This window comes from Protomyctophum parallelum, assembly GCF_964188405.1.
Source record: "Protomyctophum parallelum genome assembly, chromosome: 9".
Taxonomy (NCBI): Eukaryota; Metazoa; Chordata; class Actinopteri; order Myctophiformes; family Myctophidae; genus Protomyctophum; species Protomyctophum parallelum.
In genome coordinates, this window is record NC_139706.1 from 31,057,510 (window position 1) to 31,070,682 (window position 13,173).

At 41.9% G+C, this 13,173-nt stretch overlaps 1 protein-coding gene across 1 annotated transcript; it reads left to right on the plus strand.

Annotated features, from left to right (window-relative positions):
* The first annotated feature begins 225 nt into the window (after nucleotides 1-225).
* Nucleotides 226-10,068, plus strand: ccnl1a (cyclin L1a). The gene is made up of 10 exons (XM_083773888.1): nucleotides 226-548; nucleotides 800-874; nucleotides 2,090-2,199; nucleotides 4,274-4,394; nucleotides 4,637-4,701; nucleotides 7,265-7,364; nucleotides 7,488-7,592; nucleotides 7,947-8,200; nucleotides 8,331-8,429; nucleotides 8,536-10,068. Exons 1-10 carry the CDS (start codon nucleotides 309-311, stop codon nucleotides 8,987-8,989), a joined length of 1,623 nt encoding a protein of 540 aa, XP_083630014.1. The 5' UTR covers nucleotides 226-308; the 3' UTR covers nucleotides 8,990-10,068.
* Nucleotides 10,069-13,173: the final 3,105 nt, after the last annotated feature.

Here is a 13,173-nt window from a genome sequence, read left to right on the forward strand (position 1 = left end):
CAGATTTGGGCATAACTGACATAGTCCGCTCCATATATGGATATGCCTGACACTATATATATATATATATATATATTCTTTCAATAGGTATTAATATTAAATACAAATAAAAAGGAAACGTTTTGGAACTATTTGACCAAGCGCGGAAGGGCACCAAGTGGTTGGGTTGCGTGCAGTGAGTAGTGACGCGCCATATGCAGTGTCGTCATTTCCTCCATCGTCGTCGCTGCTGCTAGGGGAAAGGCCACTGTCTCTTCTCTTGTCTGGACTGGAGCCGTGTGATAAGAATAACGTTTTTCGGGTGAAGAATGGCTGCGGGTCCATTTTCCACGAGTTCTAACGCATCCACGAAAGACGATGGCATCCTTATCGGCGACAGGGTTTACTCGGAGGTGTACCTGACCATCGACAACTCTCTCATCCCGGAGGAGCGGCTCTCCCCAACGCCGTCGATGCTCGACGGCCTCGACCTGAACACCGAGACCGACCTTCGCATCCTGGGCTGTGAGCTCATCCAGTCTGCGGGGATTCTCCTCCGGTTACCTCAGGTAAGTAAACAAAAAAGACATTAACAACCCTTCTTATTTAATAGTTTGCCTTTGTGCTTTGAATCACGTTTGTTTGTTGTGAATAGCATCGCCGAGGCCTAGCTAGCTCTACTAGCATGAGCTCTTGGGCTTTAGCGAGGTGGAGTTAAAATGGCGGACGTCTATTGTATGAGTCGTGGAGGTTAGCTGTTTAAACGTTGTTATGTAAGCTCCGTTGTTAAGTCGTCATTGTTTGTGCTTTTCTCGGCCAGGTGGCGATGGCGACGGGACAGGTGCTATTCCATCGATTTTTCTACTCGAAGTCGTTCGTCAAGCACAGTTTTGAGGTAAGAAATAGACGTTTTCGCTTGGTGCCTTGTTGTTAGCCCAGCCTGAGACATATAGCATACGTTCCGCTTACGTTCAGAGCAGCCATATTGTCATTCACATAAACACCGCAGTGAGCTTGGTGTTACTAGGAAGTGGCCCTGTGTTCGATTAAAGGTGGCATCATGTTTTGTTTAAGTCATTGTGTGTGTATGTGTATATATATATATATATATATATCTAGTCCAGGTAGTTTTTTTTTTCTACACAGAAAAGCCATTACAGGAGAGAGAACTCATGCTGAAATTGGAGGGGTAAACAAAAGATTAAGCAGCAAAATTGAAACTTTGAGCTGATTTACCGCTTTGTGAGGTTCTCTGATTAAATAAAAGTGGCATCCCTGCCTTAAAGGAGAATTCCATAATAAAAGGCTTTCTTTGTCTTTGTTTTCTACGTCCCCACCAAAGAGGTCCAGGTGTTATTTTGTGCAAAAGCTCCTTATTGGCTATTTCCCCTACCATAAGCCCTAAATTAATTGCATTGAATTGAATGGTGCTATGGGGTGTTGTGCTAATTCGCTTATTTCCATCGCTCAAAATTATAATTTCTTTGTATATATCCTCTCTTCATAATGTAAATAATATCCCAAGCGGCACACTTTACTACTTCTTTTGATGGAAATAAGCGAACTAGCATAACACCCCATAGCCCCATTCAATTCCCATTCAATGCAATGCAATTCATTGAGGGCTTATGGTAGGGAAAATAGCCAATAAGGAGTTTTTGCACAAAAAACACCTGGACCTCTTTGGTGGGGACGTAACAACTACAAAGAAAGATAAGAAAGCATTCTAGCATGGAATTCTCCTTTAAATAAATCGTATTTACTAAAGGGACAGAGATGAGATTTAAACACTTACGTAGATGTATGAGAGTTTAAGTCCCCACCCCTGTTTACACTGCAGAGACCATTTCAGAATTAGTAATTCCGACAAATGCAAATGATAAGCTACCTCATCACTGAACAGATAGAACTATAACAATAGAGGCTATCAACCTTTGGTTTGTGGACCAATCTGCACAAATAAGTCAATTTATTTTGCTATACTAGTTAGGTACCCGCCCAAACAAAACTAGTCATTACAAAATAGTTGATTTGATGACATTTTTACAAATGGATAGATCAACAAACTGTATGTTTTCCAGCTGTTATTACTGTGATCTTGTCTCCTTAGATTGTTGCTATGGCTTGTGTGAATCTGGCCTCCAAGATTGAAGAAGCACCGCGACGAATACGAGACGTCATCAATGTTTTCCACCATCTACGACAGATAAGGGGCAAAAAGTAAGTTTCAACACCATGTCATGTTTTATGTATGCCACTGTTGATGTATGTCAAATACTGTTGCACTTGTGTTTTAATTTTTGCAATGTTGGATGTTGTGTGAAAGTGCCCTTCTGTTTATCCATGACTCTAAACCATTTTAAAACTTTTCAGTTTCCTCTTCACTGGTAGTTTCAGATGTGTATTATCTTCACATAACAACTTAGAACTATACTTTTACAATATTACCAATTTTCAAACATATTTATAAATAAAAAAAAACTTAAGTTGCATGGAATTTAAACCAATGGAAGACAAGGCACACATGTTTAACTTGTGTGTCTTAGTCTAAAGACAAGAAAAGAAGAAACTTCATTCCTCTACCAAAAAGACCCCAGCATTAACTTGGCTTCTTTTTTCCCTTGCAACCAACTAACAGCGACCAGCTACATTTACCAAAGCCTGGGTGATGTGGAATGGTACGTAAAGATGAAGCAGTCGGCATGACAACCATGAGCGAGCCGGGGTGTCGTGTCTCCCCCAGCCCCGCCCTGCCCCCCTTCCCGTGGGAGACGCCCGTGGTCTGAGTCACCGCGGGGCACTGGGATCGGGGATGACAGGTTGGCCGAAGGTCCTTGGCCCGCCGGGGCACCTTGAGGACTCCTGTGGCTTGGTCTAAAGCTTTGGGTATCTGTCCGTCTTGGGTAAAGTAGTTCTCTTCTCCCTGACTGCTCCACATGTGCATTTGTCTTTGCTTACAAGAGCAAAACCTCATTCACCAACTGTCATCCATAGCTTTCACAGAAATATCACTACCTGTTGTTCTGTGCACACAATGTTCTGTGCATAGTGTGCACACAATGTTCTGTGCATAGTATGACAAAGTCTCAGTGTTGGTTACACCTTTTCTATTCTGTTCATAGGTAATGGATAGTGCATGTTTGTTAGGTCAAATTTGAAGACATCTATTTGTTATGACACAGGTTTATAAGTAACATCACTGAATTTGTATCCAATGCTATGAACAGGAAAGAACCGCTTCAATAAGGCATTAAGCCAAAAAGGGCTGGGGTGGTATGGAATTTGACTTATTGTGGTAATGAATCACTGTTGACCACTGTTTTAAATGGGGGGTTTTAAATGCATTAAAAATAATAATAGTGGTTATGAACTCGACACTGCAGTTTGCGTTACGCAACTGCGGTTATTGTACCCAACCATATATAGGGCATTCACAAAAGCAAAAGACGGCGCATTCTTGGTTTTACTCAATGTCAACAAGATCGTATTTCACACATGTATTCAGGCCTGTTTATTAATTCCACTAGAACGCTTAGAAACGGTACTGAAATGCGTAAGCATTTAATTTATGTGGACCTGAATAAATATGTGAAATCTTGACATTTTGCGCAAACTTGGGAATGTTATACTTATAGCCCACTTTTTGTATTTGATCTTACAATTGGAAAAGGCAAAAAGTGATGTATAAATTGGATAATCACAATACATTTTTTTAAATGGGTTGTACTTGTTGAGGATTAGATTGCAGTAAATGTTGAGTTTAACTTTAAAATGGGAAGAGATAAAGATTAGCAAATCTGAGTTTTATATACCTCAACACAGCATGTGTTGCTATTAATTATTGTGCTTTTTACACAAAGAGTATTTTGGGGTTTTCGTTTTGAGTAAGTGTCTGTAATCAGACCTGATTACAGACTGTTAACTTGTTCTTCTCATAAGCTTTGATTTTAAAGGGTTTTCAGATAGCTGAAGTTGAAAGAGGTCAAATGTTCTGTTTTGGGATTTGTTTTGCCATTGATACTGGTGGTGATCGTAGTTGATATTTCTGTTAAAGCTGTGGCATGTGGTGATTTGATGCAGAGAGCTGACTACAGAACCCAAACGCTTCCAGCAAAACCACAGGAGTCTACAAACCCCCACAATCTATACGTATACAGTTGGAGCTGTTGCTTTTAAGTTGGTTGAAAGGGGTGGAAAAGCAGTCAAAGAAAGCAGAAGGGCACTTTCATTGCTTGTTTTTCGTTTGAAAATGGGGGAACCATTTGTTTTATTTTGATCCTTTTTTATAAACTAGGAGTTCAAGTTCATTGATACTTGATCAGAACTACATAAATACCAAAAACCAAGTGATCAAGGCAGAACGGCGAATCCTGAAGGAGCTGGGCTTCTGTGTACATGTCAAGCATCCGCACAAGGTGAGTACCACATGGTATACACTCTTAATTGCTCATGCACACCTACCCCGGCTCCACCCCTTCCATTTAGCTAGTTTTTACAATAATTGTTGTACCCTACAGTATCAGAAGTTCTGGCTTCTATGCATAACTCATTCACTCACAGGAAGCAGCTTTCATATTTTAGTGCCCCCCTCAAAAAGTCTCAAGTGCCACTAGTTTCTACTGTGGGTGATCTGATTACATGTAACCGTTTGTTTCAGATCATCGTTATGTACCTTCAAGTCCTGGATTGTGAGAAGAACCAGACGCTAGTTCAGACCGCCTGGTAAGTTTCCTCCTTGTCTTCCAAAAAAATCTTCCCCACAGCAGCAACTTGTCATGTCAACCGAGACCTGCTTCCAGACCTGGGCGAAAAGAGACAGTTGAAACAAGTTTAAAATATTTGAATGACTTGGGGAGCGATTGATTTGTATGCCGTGTCTTATATGAGAGAAACATCCCCTGCCAGATAAGTACTGATCAAGCGCCCCTCACAATTTCAGTTGCGTATTTGAAAGGCTACTATTTGGCCCAGGTCTGCCTGCGACATTACCCCACGCCTTACTCTCTGATGGACAAGTTTGTTTCTGAATGACGACCTGTTTTGCGTCACTCGGTCTGTGTGTCCTTACATGGCTTTGATTTGAAAAGTCTTTTTGTTTTGTGGTGCCCATGGAACTTGGTTTAACTTTGTCCTTTCTCTCTACTCTTTGATTAAAGGGTAGTCCATGCTGGTAAGTCACATAAAGAACCTCTGAACTCTGCCTCCTCCAACCACATGACCTCAGGAAGCTCCCCCCCCTTGGCTGGCTGCCCTTCTCCAGACAGTCAATCCCAGTGCCGAGATTCACTGAAGGGGGCGGGCCTTTCCCAACTGGCAACATCGTCTTGTTTTCTCAATGGGGGTGTCCAGAAAGGCTTTGTATTTTTTTGGTTTTGCTACCAAAGGTTTCAATTGTTATACATATTTTTCCAACTAGTTGTAGATATATTTGCATTCTTTTTTTTCTCTCCTTGGTTTACTTTCCTTTAGCATTGAAGTAAACTTAGCTGGAAAATTATATATATTTTTGTGACCAGTTACCTGCCTTTTTAAATACAGTAGTGTACTGTGTCCTGTCCCCAACTGACATGGTGTCCAGACCTGTGTGTTTTTGCAGGCTGATCCAGCTCTCAGGCTTTGCCTCCCAAGGAGCCGTCTCGCCCATGCAGCAGTCTGTATCACAATCCAATGACCATGTGTTAACTACTAGTGACTGTTAAATGTTGGAACTAAAAGGTCTAGGGCACGTCACACATTGCAGCCCAATTAGAACTGAATACGAATCTGTGTGCGTTATTGTTTGGAGTGAAACATACTTAATATGTCAACTGAAATCTATCAGTCTGTAGGTGCATAAGGCCTGTGTAGGCAAAAGTCATCATCCAAACGTACTGTTAAGAAAAAGGGCTTGTCAATATGACATTGGTCTGGGTCAGAACAGTGCATTGGAGGTTACATGTATGCTGTCATACAACTATTATCTCTTATGTGTGCTTTGTTGTTGTCTTTATGGCCTCTATGACTTTTAGAGACATAGAAGCTCACTCCATTCTCATGTGTTACTTATTTACACCCCAGTTAATTTTGTCTATTCCTAGACTTGACTAATCTCACTTACCCAATCATCTTAATGATCCTGCAGAGACTCAAAGTGTAGTTTGGAATAGTAAAAACGGCTTTCACGTTTTTAATAGTCTCCCCCTTAACTTCACCAAGAGAGCCATGACTGTGTACTGGTGGTGGAGAAACTAGCATGAGCTAGAATAGTAGGGAAATGTATGTAAATATTTGGTTGTGGCCGGTCATGATCAGCAGACGAGTCAGACGAGGTCACAGATCATGTAGTAAGTGGGGGGGAGGGGTGACATTTCCTACCCTGAAATGCGACACATTAGATGGGTGTTTGTATTGTCTCACATGCATTGTGCCAATGCCACCCCAAGCCTGGAACATCAGTCCAACCTGTTGTGCATGCCACCATATGTGCTATGCCTTCTTGTGTCCCAGCTTTACAGAGATGCAAATCTAGGCCTAATGATAGGACTAGAGGAAACTGTGCATTGTTGTCAAACCTTGTATGTCCATGCATCTGCATGTGCCCCCACTCATCCCCCATTGCAAGGCATGAATCATTCTGTCATTGTATTAGGACTTGATTAGTTTGCTTTCAGTCGATGGTAAGGCTAGACTTTTGTGTCTGGAGTTCTTTAATGGACAATGAATTGTGGACCAGCCTTCCCTTATTTATCTGTGACATACGGCAACGCCATGGATAATCCTGAGAGAAGGACAAAGTTAAATCATGTCTTCCTGATAAGATGTTTGCTGCATATCTTGTTTTGGCCAATCACCTGGCCTATAATATGAAATGCCATGAGAGGGTTCTTGGTTCTAGTTCAGCCTCTTATGTTGGGGAAATTGCAATTCCCTAAACATGCAGTGGGATTGTTCAGGAAACTATTCACTCCTGGAACAAGAACCAAGTTCTCTAATGCCAATAACAATTATCAATGTTCCAACAATTGTATTTAACAACCACTTTCTCAATATCTCACTTGTCAAGTATAGTCATAGAAAATCAAAGTAGCCTTATTATTTGATATCAATGGGGATTGTAAAAAAGAGATCTTAATGCCTTTTTGATAATTTTGCAATTTCGAGTTGGGACTGTGGTTGATGACCTGCTAGTTACAAAACCTTACTGGTGGGGGAATATCGATGTTGAAACATTTATACATGGGGGCTGTTATTAAGCTTGCTTAGAGAAGATGCTATGTGTTTTTCGTATGTTTTTTTGTCTTGATAGGAACTACATGAATGACTCCCTAAGGACAAATGTGTTTGTGAGGTTTCAAGCTGAGACCATTGCCTGTGCCTGCATATACCTCGCTGCCAGAGCTCTTCAGGTGAGAAGGGTTTTGATCAGTTTTGTCATACAAAGTTCATCTGTTTCCAGTTCTTACATTATTTCATCTTAACTGATCATGTCTAGCCTCTCTAAAAAGTGTTGTGCTTTCTGTTTGCTCCAGATGCCTCTGCCATCTAGACCTCACTGGTACCTGCTGTTTGGAGCCAACGAGGAGGAGATGAAGGAGATCTGCATCACTACTCTCAAACTATATAGCAGGAAGAAGGTAATTATCTCTATACTACACCAACAGCAGAGTTCATGGAAGACAAACATGCATTTACATGTACAGAACTCTCAAAAGGAGATGAGCGCCATGAGAAAATTAAGACCTATAATTGAATTGTTAAAATGTGATTAGGAAAATTCATCCCCCAAGGAGTGGAAAACACTACTGCAGCTTTCTGCCTCGGGAGTACTCGTGGGCCAAGGCCAATGCACTGCATGATGACAGACACGTGTCTACCATTTTAGAAAACGTTATATTTTTTTCTTATTTAAAAAAAAAATATATAAATGACATGCCCAAACGCCAGTTTTGACGTAGCTAAGGTCTGAAAAGGTGTCTTCTTCCTTTCAGCCCAACTATGACCATCTGGAGAAGGAGGTGGAGAGACGGAAGATGTTCTTGGCGGAGGCTAAGCTCAAGGCCAAGGGTTTGAACCCAGATGGAACACCAGCCCTCTGCAACGTGGGTGGCTTCTCACCCGCCTCCAAGCCCTGCTCCCCCAACGTGGTCAAGATGGAGGACAAGTCTCCCAACCTCCAGACCCTCAAACCAGTTAAGAAAGAGCCAGATAACAGGACCCAGGTCACCAAGAGCCCACACAACGGGTGAGACATGAATATGTATGCCGGGGGGGGGGGGTACTAAGTACTACAAGGTACGACATATGCATCTTTGACTGGTCAAAGATTCATAAATACCTCTGTTGAAGCAATCCCTTTTTGTCTCGTCTTCCAGGTTAAGAAAGGAGGCTAAGATTGGGAGGAACAGCAGGAGTGGGAGTGGTTCTCGTTCTAGAACACTGTCTCGCTCCAGATCACGCTCCCCTCGCAGACAGTAAGTTTTGTTTCCTTGAATGTGTACCAAAAGTGGTCAGCTTCATTCATATGTTGAAGAATGCTGGATCGTTAATGTCTCTTCTCTCTGCTTCTCATATCTACAGCTACAACAACAGACGCAGTCGCTCGGGGACCTACAGCTCCCGATCCCGTTCTCGCTCCCACAGCCGCAGCCCGTCTCCGCGACGACATCAGCCCTCGCCTCTGCTGCCCCACCTCAAGACCAAGGTTGGTCACCACAGCAACAGTGACTCCAAGTCCGCCAGTCGCCACAGCAACAGCGGTGGGGGCGGATCGAGTCACAAGAGGAAGCGCTCGCGCTCCAGGTCACGTTCTCCCATCAAAGAAAGGGACAGAGAGAGGGAAAGGGAGAGAGACCGGGACCGCAGCGCCTCTGACCTCTCCAAGAAGCACAAGCATGAGAGAGGAGGTCACCACCGGGGGGACAGGAGAGACCGGGAGAGGTCACGCTCCTATGACCGGGACAGAGACCGCAGCCACAAGAGCAAACACCACAGCAGTAGTAGCCACTCGGGGCACAGCCGCCATCGACGCTGAGTCCCCCCCACAAACACATGCTGGCAGATTGACTTTGGGTCTGGTATGTCACAGTAAACAGCTGGTGCTGTGTTTCTACAAACGCAGCTTTACTCTACTCCACTCAACTTCATCTGGCATTGATCGTTGTACTATGAGGGGGATTTCCGATTGATTTATTCTCATGAAAAGATATCCTGCTTATATGCCATGGCTCCATTTAGAAAATAGGATTGCAACCAGCCCCACGGCAAAAGCGTTGCTAAATTATCAGCCCTATAGAAGGAGGTGCTATTCTTGTCTACAGTGCAACTTTAAACCTGATTTAGTTTTTTTCCTGCATCTAATCATGGCTGACGGAAATTGCCCAAATCATTGATAACTAGCCTGATTTACACTTGATTGTGCGCTGGTGTCATGCACCAACAATCTTAGAGCTATAAGCTCAAAACATTGAGGTCACATATTGCTATTTTTGTTTCATGACACTGTTGCACAACCAAATGTAAAGCCAGGCAGAACGGTTGAAGGTAACTGTTATACTGTGACACCAGATCCGGATTGGTCATTCAACATAATTTTACCTAATTTAATTTCTTTTTGGATTTATTTATCCTTTGACTCTCCCTATATTTCCAGCCCTCCTATTTTAATTTAACAATGTAAAGTTCTGGACTTGGAGAAATGGCATATTTACAGTGTAAAGATCGCTTAAACTCTGCTGATGTATTGTGAACGCTTTGATTTATAAAAGCAATTTGCTCAGTAGAAGTGGTTTGAATGAATAGGAAAATGTACAACATTAAAAGGATCGTACAGGAATGAACACTGTTTTTGCACATTAATGGACTGTGGCAAGCGAGTTGTTTCATTTAATTACTAATTTCTCGCACAAATGTGCGTTCGCTGACGCAGTGTTCTGTACAGTTGCAAAAATAAACTGAGGGTCTATATAGATAATAGAGCATATTTTTTTTTACAGCAATGGGATGCAGACTTTATTTCAAAATATTCTAGGATCGTGGTGAATTTGTTACACTGGTTTTTAGTCTGCACGTGTTCATGTCTGATTTATATTCGGTAATAAAAGAGAAACTGAATGCTCTTGTCTTTGTTTCTATGAGCCAACTTGATAAGCCTGCTGTAGCTGAAACGGGAAGTGCGAGAGGATGGATGTACCTATTGTGTAATGTGTGTTCCGGCCCTGGTCCCCAAAAGTACACACACGACTACTTTAGGGGACCGGGGCCGGAACACACACTTACTGCTGGGGACTGGGGCTGGAACACACGTGGCTTGTGTGTGAGTTGTGTCATTAGAAAGCCTACTTTCCTTAGTGGACGCACTATGAGCCTCCCACCACACGTATAAACTGTACTTTTTGGCGAAAAGAGGATTTTGTTTCCACCGGGAAAAAAATACTTTTTGTTACTCCGCTGCGCAATATCTACCGATATTGCCCAGAGAATTGCCTCATAGAATCCACTGGTGAAAATAAATCCCTTTTTGGCCAAAAAGTACAGTTTATACATGTGGTGGGGGGCTCAGAGTGCAAAAACGTTTTTTGAGTGGTACAACCACTCCTACAACCAGCAATGTCTGTGTACCTACCTACACCTGTATCTGTGTATCTTAGCACGAGTATATTACTTATTAGTACCAGTAGGGGGCGCCAGAAACAGATAGTGCTGCAGCCTGCTCTGTTGCCTGCTAATGAGAGAGAGAGGGGGGGGGGGGATTGCACCACTCAGTTCACACAGGTGTGATTTTTTATTTTCACTAAAGAGGAGAGGCTGGTCTGCATTCAGAGCAGCGGAAGTTGAGAGTAACATAGCTCTAAATGAAACGCATTAGAGCTATGGACCAGAGCTATCCGAAACCATGAACTATAGCATGACATTTTTTCATGATTTTATTTTATTTTTAATCCTCCAAAATCATGAAAAACGACAGACTATAGTATGTCTTATAAAACCATGAACTATAGCATGTCCTTTTTTCATGATTTGATTTTTGAGTGGTACAACCATTCCCTTACGGAGCTATGTGTGTGGGTGGCTATGAGCACGGAAACAGCATGGTGGTTGTTTTTCACCACCTGTGCGCAACCTAACGCGCACACAAACACACACGCACGTATTAACTGTATATGATGCTTGAATTCGAGTGTGCCAGTACAGTGACAGTACAGTACAGTAGAGGGACCCCCACACGTCGGTAACTGTAATTTCTCTACCGTTCCGGACGCGGAGCGGCTCGCCGAAGCCCAATGCATTCTCAATGGCAATAGCACAAACTTTGGCATGCTACTAGTCCTACATACTTACACCTAGAAACCCCATTTTGTGCTATTGCCATTGAGAATGCATTGGGCGTTTAAGGTGGACATGTTTGCCTGTAAAGGAATCTTTTAAATGTTTTATAGTTTTAGAAATATAGTGCTTTTAAATATTAGAAATTCAGAATGGGGGTCAATGGCAGATTATGGCAAGTAAAGATTTGAGTGTGGTTCGAACCCATAACCTCCAGATCATGCAGCCAGTGTGCTAAGTCAATGATCTACTTGCTACCTGCCACAATGCAGTCTGCTGTTCCCTTTGAGTAACAACATTGATACAAAAAAACTACAAAAAAACAGGTGATTTGTGTATTGTTTCTTTTGCTGTTGTTTATCTCTACGTTCGAATGTTTATGAACTACAATGGATCAAGTCTCTGGCTTTTCTGTCATTATCTATTCGGCCTTTTGAGAACAGCATGCACAGTGGCTCACTGGGTACAGAGCCTGCCTGGGAATCATGAGGCTGCAGGTTCAAGTCAGGGCTCTGACATAGTGTGAAACCTGTGTGTCTGCCATTGAGCCCCATTGTAAATTTCTCAAAATTGAAAGCACTGTATTTCTAAAACTATGAAACATTTCAAATATTCCTTTTCAGGCACACGTGTCCACCGTAAGATGAACCTAAATAGGTTTGAATGGGGTTTCTATAGTATGTAGGACTAGTAGCATGCCAAAGTTTGTGCTATTGCCATTGAGAATGCATTGGGCGTTTAAATAACTCAGAAACGACAAAACATTTCAAAGTAAAAAGTTCCAGCATGTGTATCCACAGTAAGAAATGTTTTGTAGTTTCTGAGTTATTTAACTTAAATGCCCAATGCATTCTCAATGGCAATAGCACAAACTTTGGCATGCTACTACTAGTCCTACATACTTTGCCTGAAAAGAAATCTTTGAAAGGTGTCATAGTTTTAGAAATATAGTGCTTTCAAATTTAACATGGGGCTCAATGGCAGATTTTGGCACGTCAAAAAATCTAATTTTTTCAAATCCTCAAAAATGATGAAAAACAGTGTGCTATAGTAAATGGTGCATTTATATAGCGCCTTTATCCAAGGCGCTTTACATAGATTGTGCATTACATTCACCCATTCACACACACATTAATTCATACACGGATTGCAGCCGAAGCCATGCAAGGTAAAAACCAGCACATCGGGAACAATTTGGGGTTCAGTGTCTTGCCCAAGGACACTTCGACATGTAGACAGGAGGAGCTGGGATTCGAACCGCCGACCCATGGATCATTGGACGACCTGCTCTACCTCCTGAGCCATAGCCGCCCCTTAGTATGCCGTACGATATGGGCTATAGCCCATGGTCAAAATGGTGAAAAACGAGGATAAAACAAAAATTCAAAAAACGATGGGCTATGACCCATCGTTTTTTTTTTTTTTTTTTTCAAATCCTCAAAAATGATGAAAAACGGCGTGCTATAGTATGCCGTACGATATGGGCTATAGCCCATGGTCCAAAATGATGAAAAACAAGGATAAAAAAATAATAATCTAAAATTCAAAAAACGATGGGCTATCCATCGTTTTTTTCATTTTTTTTCAAATCCTCAAAAATGATGAAAAATGGCGTGCTATAGTATGCCGTACGGTATGGGCTATAGCCCATGTTCAAAAATGACGAAAAACAAGGTTAAAAAAATATCAAAAATTCAAAAAACGATGGGCTATAACCCATGTTTTTTGAATTTTTCATTTTTTTTAAATCCTCAAAAATGATGAAAAACGGCGTGCTATAGTATGCCGTACGGTATGGGATATAGCCCATGTTCAAAAATGATGAAAAACAAGGTTAAAAAATATCAAAAATTCAAAAAACGATGGGCTATAACCCATGTTTTTTAATGTAAT

Bases quoted from the DNA above. Each gene is read 5' to 3' on its own strand.
- ccnl1a (XM_083773888.1), top strand. From the start codon at position 309: ATGGCTGCGGGTCCATTTTCCACGAGTTCTAACGCATCCACGAAAGAC. The intron at 875-2,089 runs GTAAGAAATAGA...TTGTCTCCTTAG, and splicing joins TCGTCAAGCACAGTTTTGAG to ATTGTTGCTATGGCTTGTGT. The intron at 4,395-4,636 runs GTGAGTACCACA...CGTTTGTTTCAG, and splicing joins ATGTCAAGCATCCGCACAAG to ATCATCGTTATGTACCTTCA.